The 18,102-nt window shown below is 49.0% G+C and overlaps 1 protein-coding gene across 1 annotated transcript in view; it reads left to right on the forward strand.

The window, feature by feature from the left end:
* The window catches only part of LOC149431429 (uncharacterized), a 54,162-nt gene that overhangs the window by 24,537 nt on the left and 11,523 nt on the right, over positions 1 to 18,102 (forward strand). Inside the window, exon 5 of the mRNA XM_089665611.1 lies at positions 8,362 to 8,717. Coding sequence (XP_089521737.1) covers positions 8,362 to 8,717 — 356 coding nt within the window. The remainder of the gene's footprint in view (positions 1 to 8,361; positions 8,718 to 18,102) is intronic.

The following is an 18,102-nucleotide window of genomic DNA, read 5'->3' on the forward strand; positions in this document are numbered from 1 at the left end:
CCTTTCTGAGCTAGAATTAGGGGCCCTGAAGGACTATATTGAGGATAACCTCCGAAAGGGATTTATCCGTCCCTCCACTTCCCCAGCAGGTGCAGGGATCTTCTTTGTAGAAAAGAAGGACAAGACTTTGAGGCCATGCATTGACTATCGGGAGCTGAATAGGGTCACCGTTAAAAATCGTTACCCATTACCACTGGTACCTGAATTATTCCAGAGCCTAAAAACTGCAGTAGTGTTTACCAAGTTGGACTTAAGGGGAGCCTACAATTTGGTTCGCATAAGGGAGGGGGATGAGTGGAAGACGGCCTTCCGCACCCGTTTCGGCCATTTTGAGTACCTGGTCATGCCTTTCGGGTTGTGCAATGCGCCAGCCACCTTCCAACACTTTGTGAACGACATCTTTAGGGACTTCCTGGACATCTTTGTCATCGTCTACTTAGACGACATTTTAATTTTTTCATCCTCCCTGGGGGAGCACAGGGTACATGTATCAAAGGTGTTGGGGCGGTTGCGGCAGCACGGGTTGTACGCTAAAGCAGAGAAATGCTGCTTTGAACAGGCTAGCGTTACATTTCTGGGTCTGATCATCTCCACCACGGGGGTCGCAATGGACCCTCAGAAGGTCTCAGCAATCCTAGATTGGCCTGAACCCACGGACAGGAAAAGTGTCCAACGTTTTATTGGGTTCGCAAATTTTTACCGGAAGTTCATCAAGAACTTCTCGGGTCTGGTCTCCCCCATCACTCAGTTAACCAAGCTTGGGACGCGATTCAGATGGACGCCCGAGGCACAGGAAGCTTTTGAAGCACTAAAAAGGTTATTTACCTCGGCACCCATTCTGGGCCATCCCGACGCCTCCCTGCCCTACATCTTAGAAGTAGATGCATCTGAAAACGCGGTTGGCTCCATCCTTTCCCAGCGGAAGGGCGCCAAGGAATTACTCCACCCAGTAGCATTCTTTTCACGGAAACTTACCCCTGCGGAGAGGAACTACGACATTGGGGATCGCGAGCTACTGGCTATCAAAACCGCTTTAGAAGAATGGAGGTACCTGCTGGAAGGTGCCTCCCACCCCATCCTGATATTCACGGACCACAAGAACCTGGAATATCTGAGGACGGCCAAACGTCTACGCCCACGACAAGCAAGATGGGCATTGTTTTTCTCGAGGTTCCAGTTCCACATCACATACAGGCCCGGCTCGAAAAACACGAAGCCTGACGCGTTGTCACGCATGTACGAGGACACCAAGGAGATTCCAGTACCCGACACTATTCTTCCTGCAGGAAATTTCTTGGCCCTTCAGACAAACCTTCACTCCGAGATCCTGAGAGCGTCCACAGCAATGTCCACCTCCGATGGGGCCCCCCTCCAGAACAAGGAGGGACTCCTATGGAGGGAGGACCGGATTGTGGTGCCAGAGGATGCCCGAACCTTAGTCTTGGGACATTGCCATGACCATCCACTGGCAGGACATTTTGGGCCGGTCAAGACCCTGGAACTTCTCCGACGTTCCTTCTGGTGGCCGGACATGGCCAAGGATTGTAAGAACTACGTGGGCTCCTGTGCCATCTGCCAGCGGAACAAGCCTTCAAGGAATAAGGCGTGGGGCCTGCTACGTCCATTGCCCATCCCTGAACGACCCTGGCAGAAAATCTCCATGGACTTCATAGTCGAGCTTCCACCTTCACTGAACCACACAGCAATTCTCGTGGTCGTGGACCGCTTGTCCAAGATGGCCCATTTCATCCCTTTACGGAAAACCCCATCAGCAGCCGAGACGGCGCAAGTCTTCATCTGAGAGATCGTTAGACTGCATGGGGTTCCCGAAGACATCGTCTCGGACCGTGGGGTGCAGTTTACCTCGCGGTTTTGGAGGGCGCTGTGCAAAGCCCTGGATATCAAGCTGTCCCTTTCCTCGGCTTTTCACCCTCAGACCAATGGCCAGACCGAAAGGACCAATCAGACCCTGGAGCAATACCTTCGATGCTACACATCATTCTCTCAGGACGACTGGGTGCCACTCCTCCCTTTGGCGGAATTCGCGTACAACAACGCTTGCCATTCAGCAACTGGACAGTCCCCGTTCTTCGCCAACTATGGGTTTCATCCTGTCTTCCTCCCGGACTTGGTCCCGGAATGCCCGATTCCAGCGACACAGGATGCACTGACCTTCTTCACCTCCAACAATAGGAAACTACAGGAAGCCATCCGTCAAGCCCAAGAGGACTACAAGAGGGCTTTTAATAGGAAGCGAAGAGGGGATCTGGTGTTGCAGCACGGAGAGAAGGTTTGGCTGGCTACGTCGAACTTGAGGTTGCTCTGCCCGTCAAAGAAATTGGGACCTAAATTTATAGGCCCTTTTTGCATCAAACGGATGGTCAATGAGGTGGCCTATGAACTTGTTCTCCCTGAGACACTCAAGATCCACCCTGTCTTCCACGTGTCCCTGTTGAAACCAGTAGTCCCTGATGCCTTCCCAGAACAGGAATCCAGGCCCCCGGAGGCCGTAACGGTTGAAGAGGAAGAAGAATTCGAGGTGGAGGCAATCCTGAAGTGCCGACAAAGGGGGGGCCAGACCCAATTTCTCATCAAGTGGAAGGGCTACGGCCCTGAGGACAATTCGTGGGAGCCAGCCCATAATGTCCATGCACCTAGGCTTGTCTGGGGGTTTCTTCGTGATCACCCGTGGTGGAGAGATCGGGTGGGCATCCGGAGGTTGCCCGTAGGGGGGGGGCAATGTCAGGGATCTCCTCGATCCCCGCCGCGATGGGCTCGGCGCAGGCGCACTGCTACACCCAGCGCACGGGCACTAGGTCCGGGCCGGCCGCGGCGTTCGAGTTCGCGCATGCGCAGTAGAAGCCGCGGCCGCCCGCTGGGCACCAATGGCAGCGCAGGGCGGGATATTTAAAGGTCCCTGAGCTGTCATTTCGTTGCCTTCTGGTCTTACCTGCTTCCTGTGTTCCTGTACCTGTGCCTAGTAAGTTATTGACCCGGATTGCCTTTGACCTTGCTGATTTCTCCTGCCCAGACCCTTGCTTGCCTGACCTCTCTCCCTGGATGCCCCTTATTAGATCTGACCTCCTGCTGCTGACCTGGCGTGTGACCCGACGATTCTCTGCCTGCTCCCTTGTACCTTACCGTCCTCTACAATACCGACTCGGCCTGTCTGACTACGCACTTGCTCAGCCATCCATCCATCCATCCCATCGGGGTCACCCGACCTCCTCACATCTGGCTCTCCCTGGTTGGAGCCCCTGGCGAGCACCACTACCACTGACAGGTGTGCTCAGCAGAGGCGACCTGGTCTCGGGGTACTACAAGTCCATCCCCACCATCAGGGGCCCTGGTGAACAAGTACCCTGGGGCTTAGACTCCGCGCTCTGGGCACGCCTGACCAGTGGAGTGCTAGTGGTGCCGCTCGGCGGTCCCTCACAATATGACTATTTCTTACTAGAACGACGTACCCCAAATTGCGACATTGATCCAGCTACATCCTGGACATGATGTGCACTTATGGACCATGCTGGATGTCCATCCCGTCTCCCTTTCCTCCCTTATCTGGATCCCCCCTTCCACAATCCCTAGACCTTTAAACCTGGTACTGACACATACAGTACTTTGACATTTTGGGATTCCATTAAATACTTTGCAGGCCTCCTCACCTTCCCCTCCTTCATCTTTTCAGTAGTCCCCTCTTCCTCCTGGTCTAGATGATCCCTACAGCCACCACTGGTGGAGCTCACATGGCTTCCATACAATTTGCATTATCCTCTCTTTCTGCTGTTTACAGTAACAGTACTTTTTTGGCTCTTCAATTAGAAACCGTGACTCGCCTTTGTCAGTGTCAGCATCTAAATCTATCTGTGAATCCAAAACCCATGGCGAAGGAAAGAGTGCAGCTGGTCCAAGAAGGAGAAGGCTGATGGTGGTTGTCCATGATACTAAGCCCTGTATGACTCACCTGTGATAGGTAGTCGTATAAATCTGGTGCGTGTTCTGTGTGTATGGCGGAGGATTTCGGGAACACTATGGCACTGATTGTTGGAAATGGAGCACTTTTTTGAGCACGGACACTTTAACCCCCCTGGCGGTATTCCCGAGTGTAGCTCGGGGTAAAGTTTCAGCACCACAAGCGGTAACCCCCCCGAGCTACACTCGGGAATACACTGCAGCGTTGCTCCGGGATCTCTTCTTCACTTACCTTGTCCTGCGCTCCCGTGATGTCCCCCCTGCAGCGTCCCCTGTAATGTCCTCCGGCCGATGCCGGTATCTGTCTTCCGGGTTCCGTTCCCTGCGACGTCGGGGCGTACGGAGGATGAAACTGGCGGGAAATTCAAAAATGTGAAAAAGTGACATTCACTCAATACACTAAAATCTCATAGTATAACATTCCTGTATCAAACCATTTCACATACATTTTGTCCCGAGTGCTTTGCCCGGCGCCCTGCCTGCATTTTGACTGTTCTTTCTGCCTGGAAACTGAGAAACGTCCATGGCGTCCAAAAAGCGTCCCTTTAGGTCAGACGCGGTTTTAGACCGGCTAGAGAACAGCGATAGTAAATCAGAACCACTTGCAGAATTGAGTGATAATGATTGGTGGGGGAAATTCCTCATCAGACACTGAAAACGATTCTGCGACTGAGCTCAGCGATGTGCCAACTTGGCGCTATATTTCACATTTCAGTGTTTTTGGTTTGATTATATTATAGAATTAAATTTATTATTATTTTTTATGATTATTTAATATATTATAATTTATGATTTCGTGTTTCAAATTTTATCCTCCCCGGGATGGTTACTAGACTCTTGTTCAGAGAGATTTCAGTGAGTTATTCCTGAGAATTACAGGCCTACAATAAAAAAAACTACATACTTCCATGGAAAAGAATGTACCACTTTGAGCACAGAAATATGGACATAATCAGACCGCTAGGGAGGGTAATAAGTTTGAAGGCATTGCGTATTATACTGTGAGTAACTGAAAGCACTTGGACACTTTATATGCACAGAGAGACTTTATTGAAGGACACTTTATTGGATCATGTGTCATTTTTATTTGAGAATGTGAGCATTGCAGAGAATATGCTTGTTTATTGCACATGTTTAAACAAAAAACAAAAGCACTGTATAAAAGATAGGGTATATACAGGGGCGGACTGACAACTCATGGGGCCCCCGGGCAATAGAGGATCATGGGGCCCCTGTGTCCTCGCCCACACTCAAAAAAGCCTATGGAAAAGGTACCAGGGGCATCTCATGGGGCCCCCTACTGACCCCGGACACTCGGGCAGTGCCCGAGTTTCCAAATGGTCAGTCCGCCCCTGATCTCTTCTTCAGAAGTGCTCAAGAAGTCACGACGTATGATTCCAGGTGAAGTACAAATCGCCAGGAAATATTAAGAACAAATCGTTATGCGAACACGGCCACGGATTTCTCATATATCTCAGGCAACAAGGATGAAACAAAAATTAACCACTTCCCGTTCGGATGTTGTATATAAATGGCCAGACGGTGGCAGTGCAGGGTCGGGTGGTCATTTAAAAAAGGCCACCCGGCCTCCTGCTTGTGCGCGCTCCCTCCGGTGCCCGCTGTGTCCTCCAAATAATATAGCACTTGGTACAGCAGCTGTGGTGAATGAAGGGATCACATCCAAAGCGCTGGTTCACATGACTTAAATCAAATGGCAGCAACTCAATGCATTTAGGCATCTAGACTTGGTGAAGACGACTTGCTGAAGTTCAAACCAAGTATCAGAATGGGGAAGAAAGAGGATTTAAGTGACTTTGCACGTGGCATGGTTGTTGGTGCCAGATTGGCTGGTCTGAGTATTTCAAAAACTTCTGATCACCTGTCATTTTCACACTAAAATTTTTTTTTTCTGAATGGGTAGCGGTACTATGCTCCGCTTGAGACATTATGGGGAGGTTTTGACAAAACCGGATTAAATTCTTGACTGAGGGTTGGTCGGTGACAGTCAGGTTGGCCAGGAATGGGAACGTTGTCCGTCACCTGCCCTCCTCCGCTTTTATAGGGAGGGACAGGATGACTATTTTCTACTCTGGTCAGCAAAAACCTAGTCACCAGAGTGGAGAAAAGGGGCACTTTAGCTCCTCCTGTTCAGCTTTGATATGTTCAATGTTTCGGGGTAAGGGTCTTGTGGCCAAGGACTGCACCCAGATAAAGCGCAACCTGTGCCTACGCCTTGGCCACCCCTACAGCCAATGTCCTGAGGCTTGGCACAATGTGGAGAAAGAGTTGATGGATGAGCTGTTGAGGCTGGACAGGTTGGAGGGTGAGGCCCCTGGTGTAACATCCTCCTCTCCGGTGACTGACTCCCCTGGTTCTGTTCAGGATCCCTCCCCAGTTCCATTGGCCACTCTCCTGTGTCTGTAAGTATTCCTTCAGTTCCTGTCTCTGTGACCCCCCAACCTACTGTACCTGCTCCCCTTGTGTCAGAACCTTCCAAATCTGTACCCCCTGAGTCAGTTATCCCGTGAGTCTTCCCCTCCCAAGTCTGACTTGAAGGAAGGTTTCCCCCCCCCCACCAGGAGTGGTGGAGGGTGGCAAAAATTGTGCTGCCGTCTCTTCTGGAAAGAAGAGCATCTCTGAGTCTGACTGGCAGTACCTAGAGGGGAAAAGGAAGGTTGTGAGGTAGAAGAGGCTGGCGGTGGGGACAGAACATGGACAGGAAGCTCCAGTGCCTGTCTCCAACCGTTTTTGGGCCTCCATATTAAATATTTCCTCATCAGGCACTTCGTCTGAACATAGTTCAGAATCTGAAATGGAGTTTGAGGAGGCCTCGACACAGAGACAGGTTTCTCGTGATGAGCAGCAGAGGGGAGCTAAGAAGCAATCCACCTAATAACCCAAATGGCGGTTCCCCCTCCGCTAAAAGTGGTGACAATAAACGTCACCAGCATTAAGTCGGTAAGATCTCGTTCTACGGCCTTCTTTTTGTTCAGCCAATTAGATGCTGAAATTTTATTTTTGCAGGAGACTAGGCTCACTTCCTTCGCAGGTATTCATAAGGCCAAGAGAGAGTGGAGGTATGGTCCATCTTACTGGTCTCTTGTGGCTAAGCCTTACTGCGGTGTGGCGGTGTTGTTTAAAACCGGCATGGTCACTGTTCGGCGGGTTATTGAGGTGGAGATTGGGAGATGTATGGTCTTAGACATCCTTGTGGCAGGACAGGACCTGCGCCTAATTAATGTTTATGGGGCACACACAAAGTGGGACAGGAAATGCCTTTTTTACAAGGATCAAGCCATTTCTTTTTACCTCCCAGCAAGTGGTCTTTGGAGGTGACTTTACTACTGTGACTAGGCCCAAGGACATGACTGTTGGACTTGCAGAATCCCGAGGCTAACACTTACCTACCCCCCTTAAAACACCACCACCCCTTCAAAAACCTTTTTTCCCCAAATAAACACGCAACTCACTTTTTGGTGTAAAACCGGCCATAGCAGCCATTTATTTAACATAACTCAACATAAATATCTTACAGTAACTCAATTGATACCTGACAGTAAATTACCACCCGGGTCCAAGGTCTCTGAAGGCACCATTACTCCCATCACCAACTCGGCTGTATCTACTACCCAATGAAAGGCCCCCAGCCGCTACTACACCGCCTCGGGGACAATACTACCGTTACTTAACCCAGATACAGCCAAATGAACTCCCACATTACCAACACGACCTTTTATTGGGAAGGGACACCCATACCTACGATGGGCCCAACCCATAATTCCTCAACTTGTCACTCCACCACCGCCTTCAAAGACCCATCGACCCCTGCCAGCTGCCATGACAAACGAACAAACACTGCAGGACACAACAGCCATCCTGAACCTTGAACAAACACATGAACCCACATAAAACAAACACCACGAACAACCACCACACAGCAAACCAACACCGGAACAAACACAATGACAAAACTATAACCAACACAACAAACAGAATACAAACCAACTTCAGGGCGGGAGGGCGGGAGGGCGGGAGAAACCTTGACTGGAAGGACTTCAAAGACAAGCTGGGATATGATAGCGTTTTTTAATAGATTGGTTAGGGATGCTGGTCTTGTGGATATGCACATTAAGCACCTCCCAGATGACATAGGGTTCACCTTTCATCGAGGTAATAGCCAGAGTAGGATAGATAGGTTTTTTTTTAAAGGAGACCTCTGCCTTCTCTCCCCCCATGGTGCAGGCAGTAGAGTTCTCTGGTCACTGTATGCTATCTGTGGTCTTGAATGCTTTTAGACTCCCCACAGAGGGGCAAGGGCATCTGGACATTGAATAAAACTCTCCTCGAGAACATGTTAGACAATCCTTTGAGGAATTCTTTCAGGTACAGGTGACCATCCTGGACTTTTGTAGCAGCAAGGCTGAGTGGTGGGAGCTGACCAAAAAGAGGATCGCTGGATTATTCAGGGGCCTAGCCAATAGAAAGCAGTTTGATAAACACATGACCTACCAAAGGTTGCGGAGGAAGCTGGATGTTCTTCTCTTGAGAGGAGGAGATCCTGGGGAAATCTCTGAGGTGAAACTCCTCCTCAGGAAGTGTCAATATTACCGTCATGCCTCTTTGGTTCTGGAGAGAGACTATGGGAAGTACCATTTGCCTGACCCTTACCAGAACTGCAAACAAGGTGTAGTAGTTAAGACAGTCGTTGACCTTAAGGATAGTACAGGTTCCTTGACAAAGTCCAGGTCAGGGATCCTGGTGGTCGTGGGGTCCTTTTAGGCTAAACTTCTTGGGAAGAAAGAGCTTGATCGAGGAAAGATGGAAAGCTTTTTGGACTCTACTCAGGGTCTAAATGGTGGAGATGTTCCACTGCTGAATTTGACAGAGGAGATCACAGTTGAAGAGGTGATGAGGGCAATTGAGCAGCTAGCCATCAAAAAGTCACCTGGACCGGATGGCTTGACGGCTGAGTTTTACAAAGCTTTTACGTCTATTCTGGCCCCGCATTTAGTAGAGATTTTTAATAGCTGCCTCGCTGAGGGGACTCTTCCCCCTTCCATGAGGCACTCAGCTGTGATTCTGCTGTCAAAAGATATGGATCCTTCGATGATTGAGAATTGGTGCCCCATCAGCCTTCTCAATGTCAATAGAAAGGTGCTAGCAAAGATACTTTTCTGGCGCTTATTGTCAGCAGCGTGGTCTTTGCTTTCTCGCCATCAGCACTGTTGGCTCCAGGGTAGGAGCACCTTCACAGCGGTGTTAGCTGTCCATGAGGCACTGGAGCAGTGCGAGGCTGCAGGGTGGGGAAAGTATTTGCTGGCATTGGATCAGGCAAAGGCTTTTGATCGTGTCAACCATGAGTACCTGTGGCTGCTCCTTAGTAAGTGTGGTCTGCCAGGTGGCTTTGTCGATTGGTTGAAAGTCTTGTATAAGATTCCCTCTTGTTAATGGTTGGGTTGGGCAGTCCTTTGAGGTTGGCTCTGGGGTGTGCCAGGGTTGTCCTCTGAGTCCCCTGCTCTATGTGTTTGCAATCGACCCCTTCATCAGGAGAAGATAGCGGCTTGTTGTGTGGGGAACCAGTGGGGCTCCCGGGTGAGCTACCTTTGACTGTTGTTGCCTATGCGGACAATGTATCAGTGATTGTCACTGGGATGGATGAAGCAGAGGAGGTGGTCTCTCTAACATCATGGTACTCTGAAGCATCAGGCTCCAAGATCAATCAGGATAAGAGTAAAGTTTTCTGGATGGGAAAGGAAGGTGAGGTGTTTGATCTCCTGATTGCCTTTCCAATGCCCCAGGAACAAATTAAGATACTAGGCATTGAATTTGGACCCGGCGATTATGGCCTTAAAAATTGGGAAGGCAGGCTGGAAGTTGCCAATACTAGGGTGATCAGCTGGAAGAGATGGGAGTTATCTCTGAGGGAAAGGGTTGATTTGATTAAGACCTACCTGATCTTCTTGTATGTCAGCTTTGTCTGCATCTTGCCAGTGTCTCTCTATGCTAGGGTCTTTAGTGTGTTCTTCCAGATGCTGTGGTGGAACAGACTGAACCTCATCAAGAGGAATATCACCTCTCTGTTTAGGAGAGAGGGAAGCTTAGGTATGGTCAACCCAGTTCTCTTCTTTTCACTGCTTTTTCTCAAGTTTAACATTGGTGATATGCTTGCAGTGGAACCTCCTGGATGGGCAGGCATGTTTAGATCTTGGTTTAGGCCTTTTCTACGACTTTGGGAAGAAGGTGGCCAAGTGAAGAATCTCAGAGGTCATCGTGGTCAGCTTCCAGCCTACATCTCTCTGTGCCTGAAGTTGCTATGGCAGTGGCGATTGTCAGCTGAAGATCTCAGATCCGCTCCGAGGAAAGTCCTTATAAGCCGGGTCTTGAGCAAAGTCTTTCATGATCCACTGGCCTTAAGGGATTGCCCAGGTGAAATTACGAAGGAAGGGTTAAGGCTGATTAATTTGGATAGAGTCCCCCTTAAATTTAGGGATCTGGCCTGGCTGTGCTTCCACGGGAGGCTCTATGTTCGGGGCAATTTGAATTATCGAAGTGGGATGGATCGTAGTTGTCCTCGGAAGGCGTGTGCAGGTGAGGAGGAGACTATGGGCCATTTTCTGCTTCGTTGCCCTTTTAACATAGAGGTATACAAACAAGTGGGGCGGGCCCCCGATGTTCCTTTCCTCTCTAGGCTGGGTTATGCTGAGTGGGTGTACGGAGCATTTACCTGGAACGCACGTTGTCAGGTCACCACTCGGCGTAAAATCCTTCCTGTTCAGGTGGTGGTGTGTGACATTTCAAATGAGGTGGGGAAGATTCGGGTGCTTGAGAGAGACAAGTGGGGTCAGGGGGTTTGGTTGAAGGCGTGGTGTTGGTTTCAAGCCTCCCTGACTACCAGGAGTCTCTTTCCGTGGCGTGGCTGTCTTATCACCCTAGTTTTTTATTTCTTGATGCTCAATTTTTTAAAAATGGCTGCATACATAGGTGATGGGCGTACATAGGTGAATGTGTACATAGGTGATGGGTGTACATAGGTGATGGGAGTACATAGGTGAATGTGTACATAGGTGATGGGTGTACATAGGTGATGGGTGTACATAGGTGATGGGAGTACATAGGTGATGGGAGTACATAGGTGATGGGAGTACATAGGTGATGGGTGCACATAGGTGATGGGCGTACATAGGTGAATGTGTACATAGGTGAATGTGTACATAGGTGATGGGCGTACATAGGTGAATGTGTACATAGGTGATGGGCGTACATAGGTGATGGGCGTACATAGGTGAATGTGTACATAGGTGATGGAAGTACATAGGTGATGGGTGTACATAGGTGATGGGAGTACATAGGTGATGGGCATACATAGGTGATGGGAGTACATAGGTGATGGGAGTACATAGGTGATGGGAGTACATAGGTGATGGGTGCACATAGGTGATGGGAGTACATAGGTGATGGGAGTACATAGGTGATGGGTGTACATAGGTGAATGTGTACATAGGTGATGGGTGTACATAGGTGATGGGAGTAGATAGGTGATGGGTGTACATAGGTGATGGGAGTACATAGGTGATGGGAGTACATAGGTGATGGGAGTAGATAGGTGATGGGTGTACATAGGTGATGGGAGTACATAGGTGATGGGAGTACATAGGTGATGGGAGTACATAGGTGATGGGAGTACATAGGTGATGGGAGTAGATAGGTGATGGGCATACATAGGTGATGGGAGTACATAGGTGATGGGAGTACATAGGTGATGGGTGTACATAGGTGATGGGAGTACATAGGTGATGGGAGTACATAGGTGATGGGTGTACATAGGTGATGGGAGTACATAGGTGATGGGAGTACATAGGTGATGGGAGTACATAGGTGATGGGTGTACATAGGTGATGGGAGTAGATAGGTGATGGGCATACATAGGTGATGGGAGTACATAGGTGATGGGAGTACATAGGTGATGGGTGCACATAGGTGATGGGAGTACATAGGTGAATGTGTACATAGGTGATGGGCGTACATAGGTGAATGTGTACATAGGTGATGGGTGTACATAGGTGATGGCTGTATATAGGTGATGGGTGTACATAGGTGATGGGAGTACATAGGTGATGGGAGTACATAGGTGATGGGTGTACATAGGTGATGGGAGTACATAGGTGATGGGAGTACATAGGTGATGGCGTACATAGGTGATGGGTGTACATAGGTGATGGGAGTACATAGGTGATGGGAGTACATGGGTGATGGGTGTACGTAGGTGATGGGAGTACATAGGTGATGGGAGTACATAGGTGATGGGAGTACATAGGTGATGGGAGTACATGGGTGATGGGAGTACATAGGTGATGGGAGTACATAGGTGATGGGAGTACATGGGTGATGGGAGAACATAGGTGATGGGCGTACATAGGTGATGGGAGTACATAGGTGATGGGAGTACATACTGTAGGTGATGGGTTTACATAGGTGATGGCTGTACATAGGTGATGGGAGTACATAGGTGATGGGTGTACATAGGTGATGGGCGTACATAGGTGAATGTGTACATAGGTGATGGGTGTACATAGGTGATGGGAGTACATAGGTGAATGTGTACATAGGTGATGGGTGTACATAGGTGATGGCTGTATATAGGTGATGGCGTACATAGGTGATGGCGTACATAGGTGATGGGAGTACATAGGTGATGGCGTACATAGGTGATGGGAGTACATAGGTGATGGGAGTACATAGGTGATGGGTGTACATAGGTGATGGGAGAACATAGGTGATGGGAGTACATAGGTGATGGGTGTACATAGGTGATGGGAGTACATAGGTGATGGCGTACATAGGTGATGGCGTACATAGGTGATGGGTGTACATAGGTGATGGGAGTACATGGGTGATGGGAGTACATGGGTGATGGGTGTACGTAGGTGATGGGAGTACATAGGTGATGGGTGTACATAGGTGATGGCTGTACATAGGTGATGGGTGTACATAGGTGATGGTGTACATAAGTGATGGGAGTACATAGGTGATGGGTGTACATAGGTGATGGGTGTACATAGGTGATGGGAGTACATAGGTAAAGGGTGTACATAGGTGATGGGAGTACATAGGTGATGGGAGTACATAGGTGATGGCGTACATAGGTGATAGGTGTACATAGGTGATGGGAGTACATAGGTGATGGGTGTACATAGGTGATGGGAGTACATAGGTGATGGGAGTACATAGGTGATGGCCGTACATAGGTGATGGGTGTACATAGGTGATGGCTGTACATAGGTGATGGAAGTACATAGGTGATAGGAGTACATAGGTGATGGGTGTACATAGGTGATGGCGTACATAGATGATGGGAGTACATAGGTGATGGGAGTACATAGGTGATGGGAGTACATAGGTGATGGGAGTACATAGGGGATGGCGTACATAGGTGATGGCGTACATAGGTGATGGGAGTACATAGGTGATGGGTGTACATAGGTGATGGGAGTACATAGGGGATGGCGTACATAGGTGATGGGAGTACATAGGTGATGGGTGTACATAGGTGATGGAAGTACATAGGTGATGGGGGTACATAGGTGATGGGGGTACATAGGTGATGGGAGTACATAGGTGATGGGTGTACATAGGTGATGGGGGTACATAGGTGATGGGGGTACATAGGTGATGGGAGTACATAGGTGATGGGTGTACATAGGTGATGGGTGTACATAGGTGATGGAAGTACATAGGTGATGGGGGTACATAGGTGATGGGAGTACATAGGTGATGGGTGTACATAGGTGATGGGTGTACATAGGTGATGGCGTACATAGGTGATGGGAGTACATAGGTGATGGGTGTACATAGGTGATGGGAGTACATAGGTGATGGGAGTACATAGGTGATGGCGTACATAGGTGATGGGAGTACATAGGTGATGGGTGTACATAGGTGATGGGAGTACATAGGTGATGGGTGTACATAGGTGATGGGAGTACATAGGTGATGGGAGTACATAGGGGATGGGTGTACATAGGTGATGGGAGTACATAGGTGATGGGAGTACATAGGTGATGGGTGTACATAGGTGATGGGAGTACATAGGTGATGGCGTACATAGGTGATGGCGTACATAGGTGATGGGTGTACATAGGTGATGGGAGTACATGGGTGATGGGAGTACATGGGTGATGGGTGTACGTAGGTGATGGGAGTACATAGGTGATGGGTGTACATAGGTGATGGCTGTACATAGGTGATGGGTGTACATAGGTGATGGTGTACATAAGTGATGGGAGTACATAGGTGATGGGTGTACATAGGTGATGGGAGTACATAGGTAAAGGGTGTACATAGGTGATGGGAGTACATAGGTGATGGGAGTACATAGGTGATGGCGTACATAGGTGATAGGTGTACATAGGTGATGGGAGTACATAGGTGATGGGTGTACATAGGTGATGGGAGTACATAGGTGATGGGAGTACATAGGTGATGGCCGTACATAGGTGATGGGTGTACATAGGTGATGGGTGTACATAGGTGATGGCTGTACATAGGTGATGGAAGTACATAGGTGATAGGAGTACATAGGTGATGGGTGTACATAGGTGATGGCGTACATAGATGATGGGAGTACATAGGTGATGGGAGTACATAGGTGATGGGAGTACATAGGTGATGGGAGTACATAGGGGATGGCGTACATAGGTGATGGCGTACATAGGTGATGGGAGTACATAGGTGATGGGTGTACATAGGTGATGGGAGTACATAGGGGATGGCGTACATAGGTGATGGGAGTACATAGGTGATGGGTGTACATAGGTGATGGAAGTACATAGGTGATGGGGGTACATAGGTGATGGGGGTACATAGGTGATGGGAGTACATAGGTGATGGGTGTACATAGGTGATGGAAGTACATAGGTGATGGGGGTACATAGGTGATGGGGGTACATAGGTGATGGGAGTACATAGGTGATGGGTGTACATAGGTGATGGGTGTACATAGGTGATGGAAGTACATAGGTGATGGGGGTACATAGGTGATGGGAGTACATAGGTGATGGGAGTACATAGGTGATGGGTGTACATAGGTGATGGGTGTACATAGGTGATGGCGTACATAGGTGATGGGAGTACATAGGTGATGGGTGTACATAGGTGATGGGAGTACATAGGTGATGGGAGTACATAGGTGATGGCGTACATAGGTGATGGGAGTACATAGGTGATGGGTGTACATAGGTGATGGGAGTACATAGGTGATGGGAGTACATAGGTGATGGGAGTACATAGGGGATGGGTGTACATAGGTGATGGGAGTACATAGGTGATGGGAGTACATAGGTGATGGGAGTACATAGGTGATGGGTGTACATAGGTGATGGGTGTACATAGGTGATGGGAGTACATAGGTGATGGGAGTACATAGGTGATGGGTGTACATAGGTGATGGGAGTACATAGGTGATGGGAGTACATAGGTGATGGGTGTACATAGGTGATGGGAGTACATAGGTGATGGGTGTACATAGGTGATGGAAGTACATAGGTGATGGGGGTACATAGGTGATGGGAGTACATAGGTGATGGGAGTACATAGGTGATGGGTGTACATAGGTGATGGGTGTACATAGGTGATGGAAGTACATAGGTGATGGGGGTACATAGGTGATGGGAGTACATAGGTGATGGGAGTACATAGGTGATGGGTGTACATAGGTGATGGGTGTACATAGGTGATGGCGTACATAGGTGATGGGAGTACATAGGTGATGGGTGTACATAGGTGATGGGAGTACATAGGTGATGGGAGTACATAGGTGATGGGTGTACATAGGTGATGGGAGTACATAGGTGATGGGAGTACATAGGTGATGGGAGTACATAGGTGATGGGTGTACATAGGTGATGGGGGTACATAGGTGATGGGAGTACATAGGTGATGGGTGTACATAGGTGATGGAAGTACATAGGTGATGGGGGTACATAGGTGATGGGGGTACATAGGTGATGGGAGTACATAGGTGATGGGTGTACATAGGTGATGGGTGTACATAGGTGATGGAAGTACATAGGTGATGGGGGTACATAGGTGATGGGAGTACATAGGTGATGGGAGTACATAGGTGATGGGTGTACATAGGTGATGGGTGTACATAGGTGATGGCGTACATAGGTGATGGGAGTACATAGGTGATGGGTGTACATAGGTGATGGGAGTACATAGGTGATGGGAGTACATAGGTGATGGCGTACATAGGTGATGGGAGTACATAGGTGATGGGTGTACATAGGTGATGGGAGTACATAGGTGATGGGAGTACATAGGTGATGGGAGTACATAGGGGATGGGTGTACATAGGTGATGGGAGTACATAGGTGATGGGAGTACATAGGTGATGGGAGTACATAGGTGATGGGTGTACATAGGTGATGGGTGTACATAGGTGATGGGAGTACATAGGTGATGGGAGTACATAGGTGATGGGTGTACATAGGTGATGGGAGTACATAGGTGATGGGAGTACATAGGTGATGGGTGTACATAGGTGATGGGAGTACATAGGTGATGGGTGTACATAGGTGATGGAAGTACATAGGTGATGGGGGTACATAGGTGATGGGAGTACATAGGTGATGGGAGTACATAGGTGATGGGTGTACATAGGTGATGGGTGTACATAGGTGATGGAAGTACATAGGTGATGGGGGTACATAGGTGATGGGAGTACATAGGTGATGGGAGTACATAGGTGATGGGTGTACATAGGTGATGGGTGTACATAGGTGATGGCGTACATAGGTGATGGGAGTACATAGGTGATGGGTGTACATAGGTGATGGGAGTACATAGGTGATGGGAGTACATAGGTGATGGGTGTACATAGGTGATGGGAGTACATAGGTGATGGGAGTACATAGGTGATGGGAGTACATAGGTGATGGGTGTACATAGGTGATGGGAGTACAGTAAACTCTGTTTATATTGTATATATTCTGGACATAGATGTGCACTCCTTTTGTTTCCTTTTGTATGAGTGTACTATGGTTATATTTTTTACTTTTGTATAAAATCCTGCTTCTTTTCAATAAAAGGTCATTGGTGTCAGTGGGGGGGGGAGGAATAGTGCCCCATCATTGGTGTCAGTGGGGGGGAGGAATAGTGCTCCATCATTGGTGTCAGTGGGAGGGAGGAACAGTGCCCCATCATTGGTGTCAGTGGGGGGGAGGAATAGTGCCCCATCATTGGTGTCAGTGGGGGGGGAGGAATAGTGCCCCATCATTGGTGTCAGTGGGGGGGAGGAATAGTGCCCCATCATTGGTGTCAGTGGGGGGGAGGAATAGTGCCCCATCATTGGTGTCAGTGAGAGGAATAGTGCCCCATCATTGGTGTCAGTGGGAGGAATAGTGCCCCATCATTGGTGTCAGTGGGAGGAGTAGTGCTCCATCATTGGTGTCAGTGGGAGGGAATAGTGCCCCATCATTGGTATCAGTGGGAGGGAATAGTGCCCCATCATTGGTATCAGTGAAAGGAATAGTGCCCATCATTGGTGTCAGTGGGAGGAATAGTGCCTCATCATTGGTGTCAGTGGGGGGAATATTGCCCATCATTGGTGTAAGTGGGAGGAATAGTGCCCCATCGTGGGTGTCAGTGGGAGGAATAGTGCCCCATCGTGGGTGTCAGTGGGAGGAATAGTGCTCCATCATTGGTGTCAGTGGGGGGAATATTGCCCATCATTGGTGTCAGTGGGAGGAATAGTGCCCCATCATTGGTTTCAGTGGGAGGAATAGTGCCCCATCGTGGGTGTCAGTGGGAGGAATAGTGCCCCATCGTGGGTGTCAGTGGGAGGAATAGTGCCCCATCATTGGTATCAGTGGGAGGAATAGTGCCCCATCATTGGTGTTAGTGGGAGGAATAGTGCCCCATTGTTGGTGTCACTGGTGGGAACTATGCCCCAGTGATGCAGACAGTGTGCGAAATAATGCCCCAAGGGCCAAATAAAGACAAGAAAAGGGCAGCATCTTGCCCTCGAGACCACTGATTTACACTATGGTTTTACACTGTGTACCCCATTCATTTCCAGGACATTTTTTCAGTTTCTGGTTGTGTGATAGTGTGACTTGAAAAAGTCAGAGA

This window comes from Staurois parvus, unplaced genomic scaffold (assembly GCF_062004578.1).
Source record: "Staurois parvus isolate SC_StPar_1 unplaced genomic scaffold, SC_StPar_1.0 ptg002263l, whole genome shotgun sequence".
NCBI classification, from domain to species: Eukaryota; Metazoa; Chordata; class Amphibia; order Anura; family Ranidae; genus Staurois; species Staurois parvus.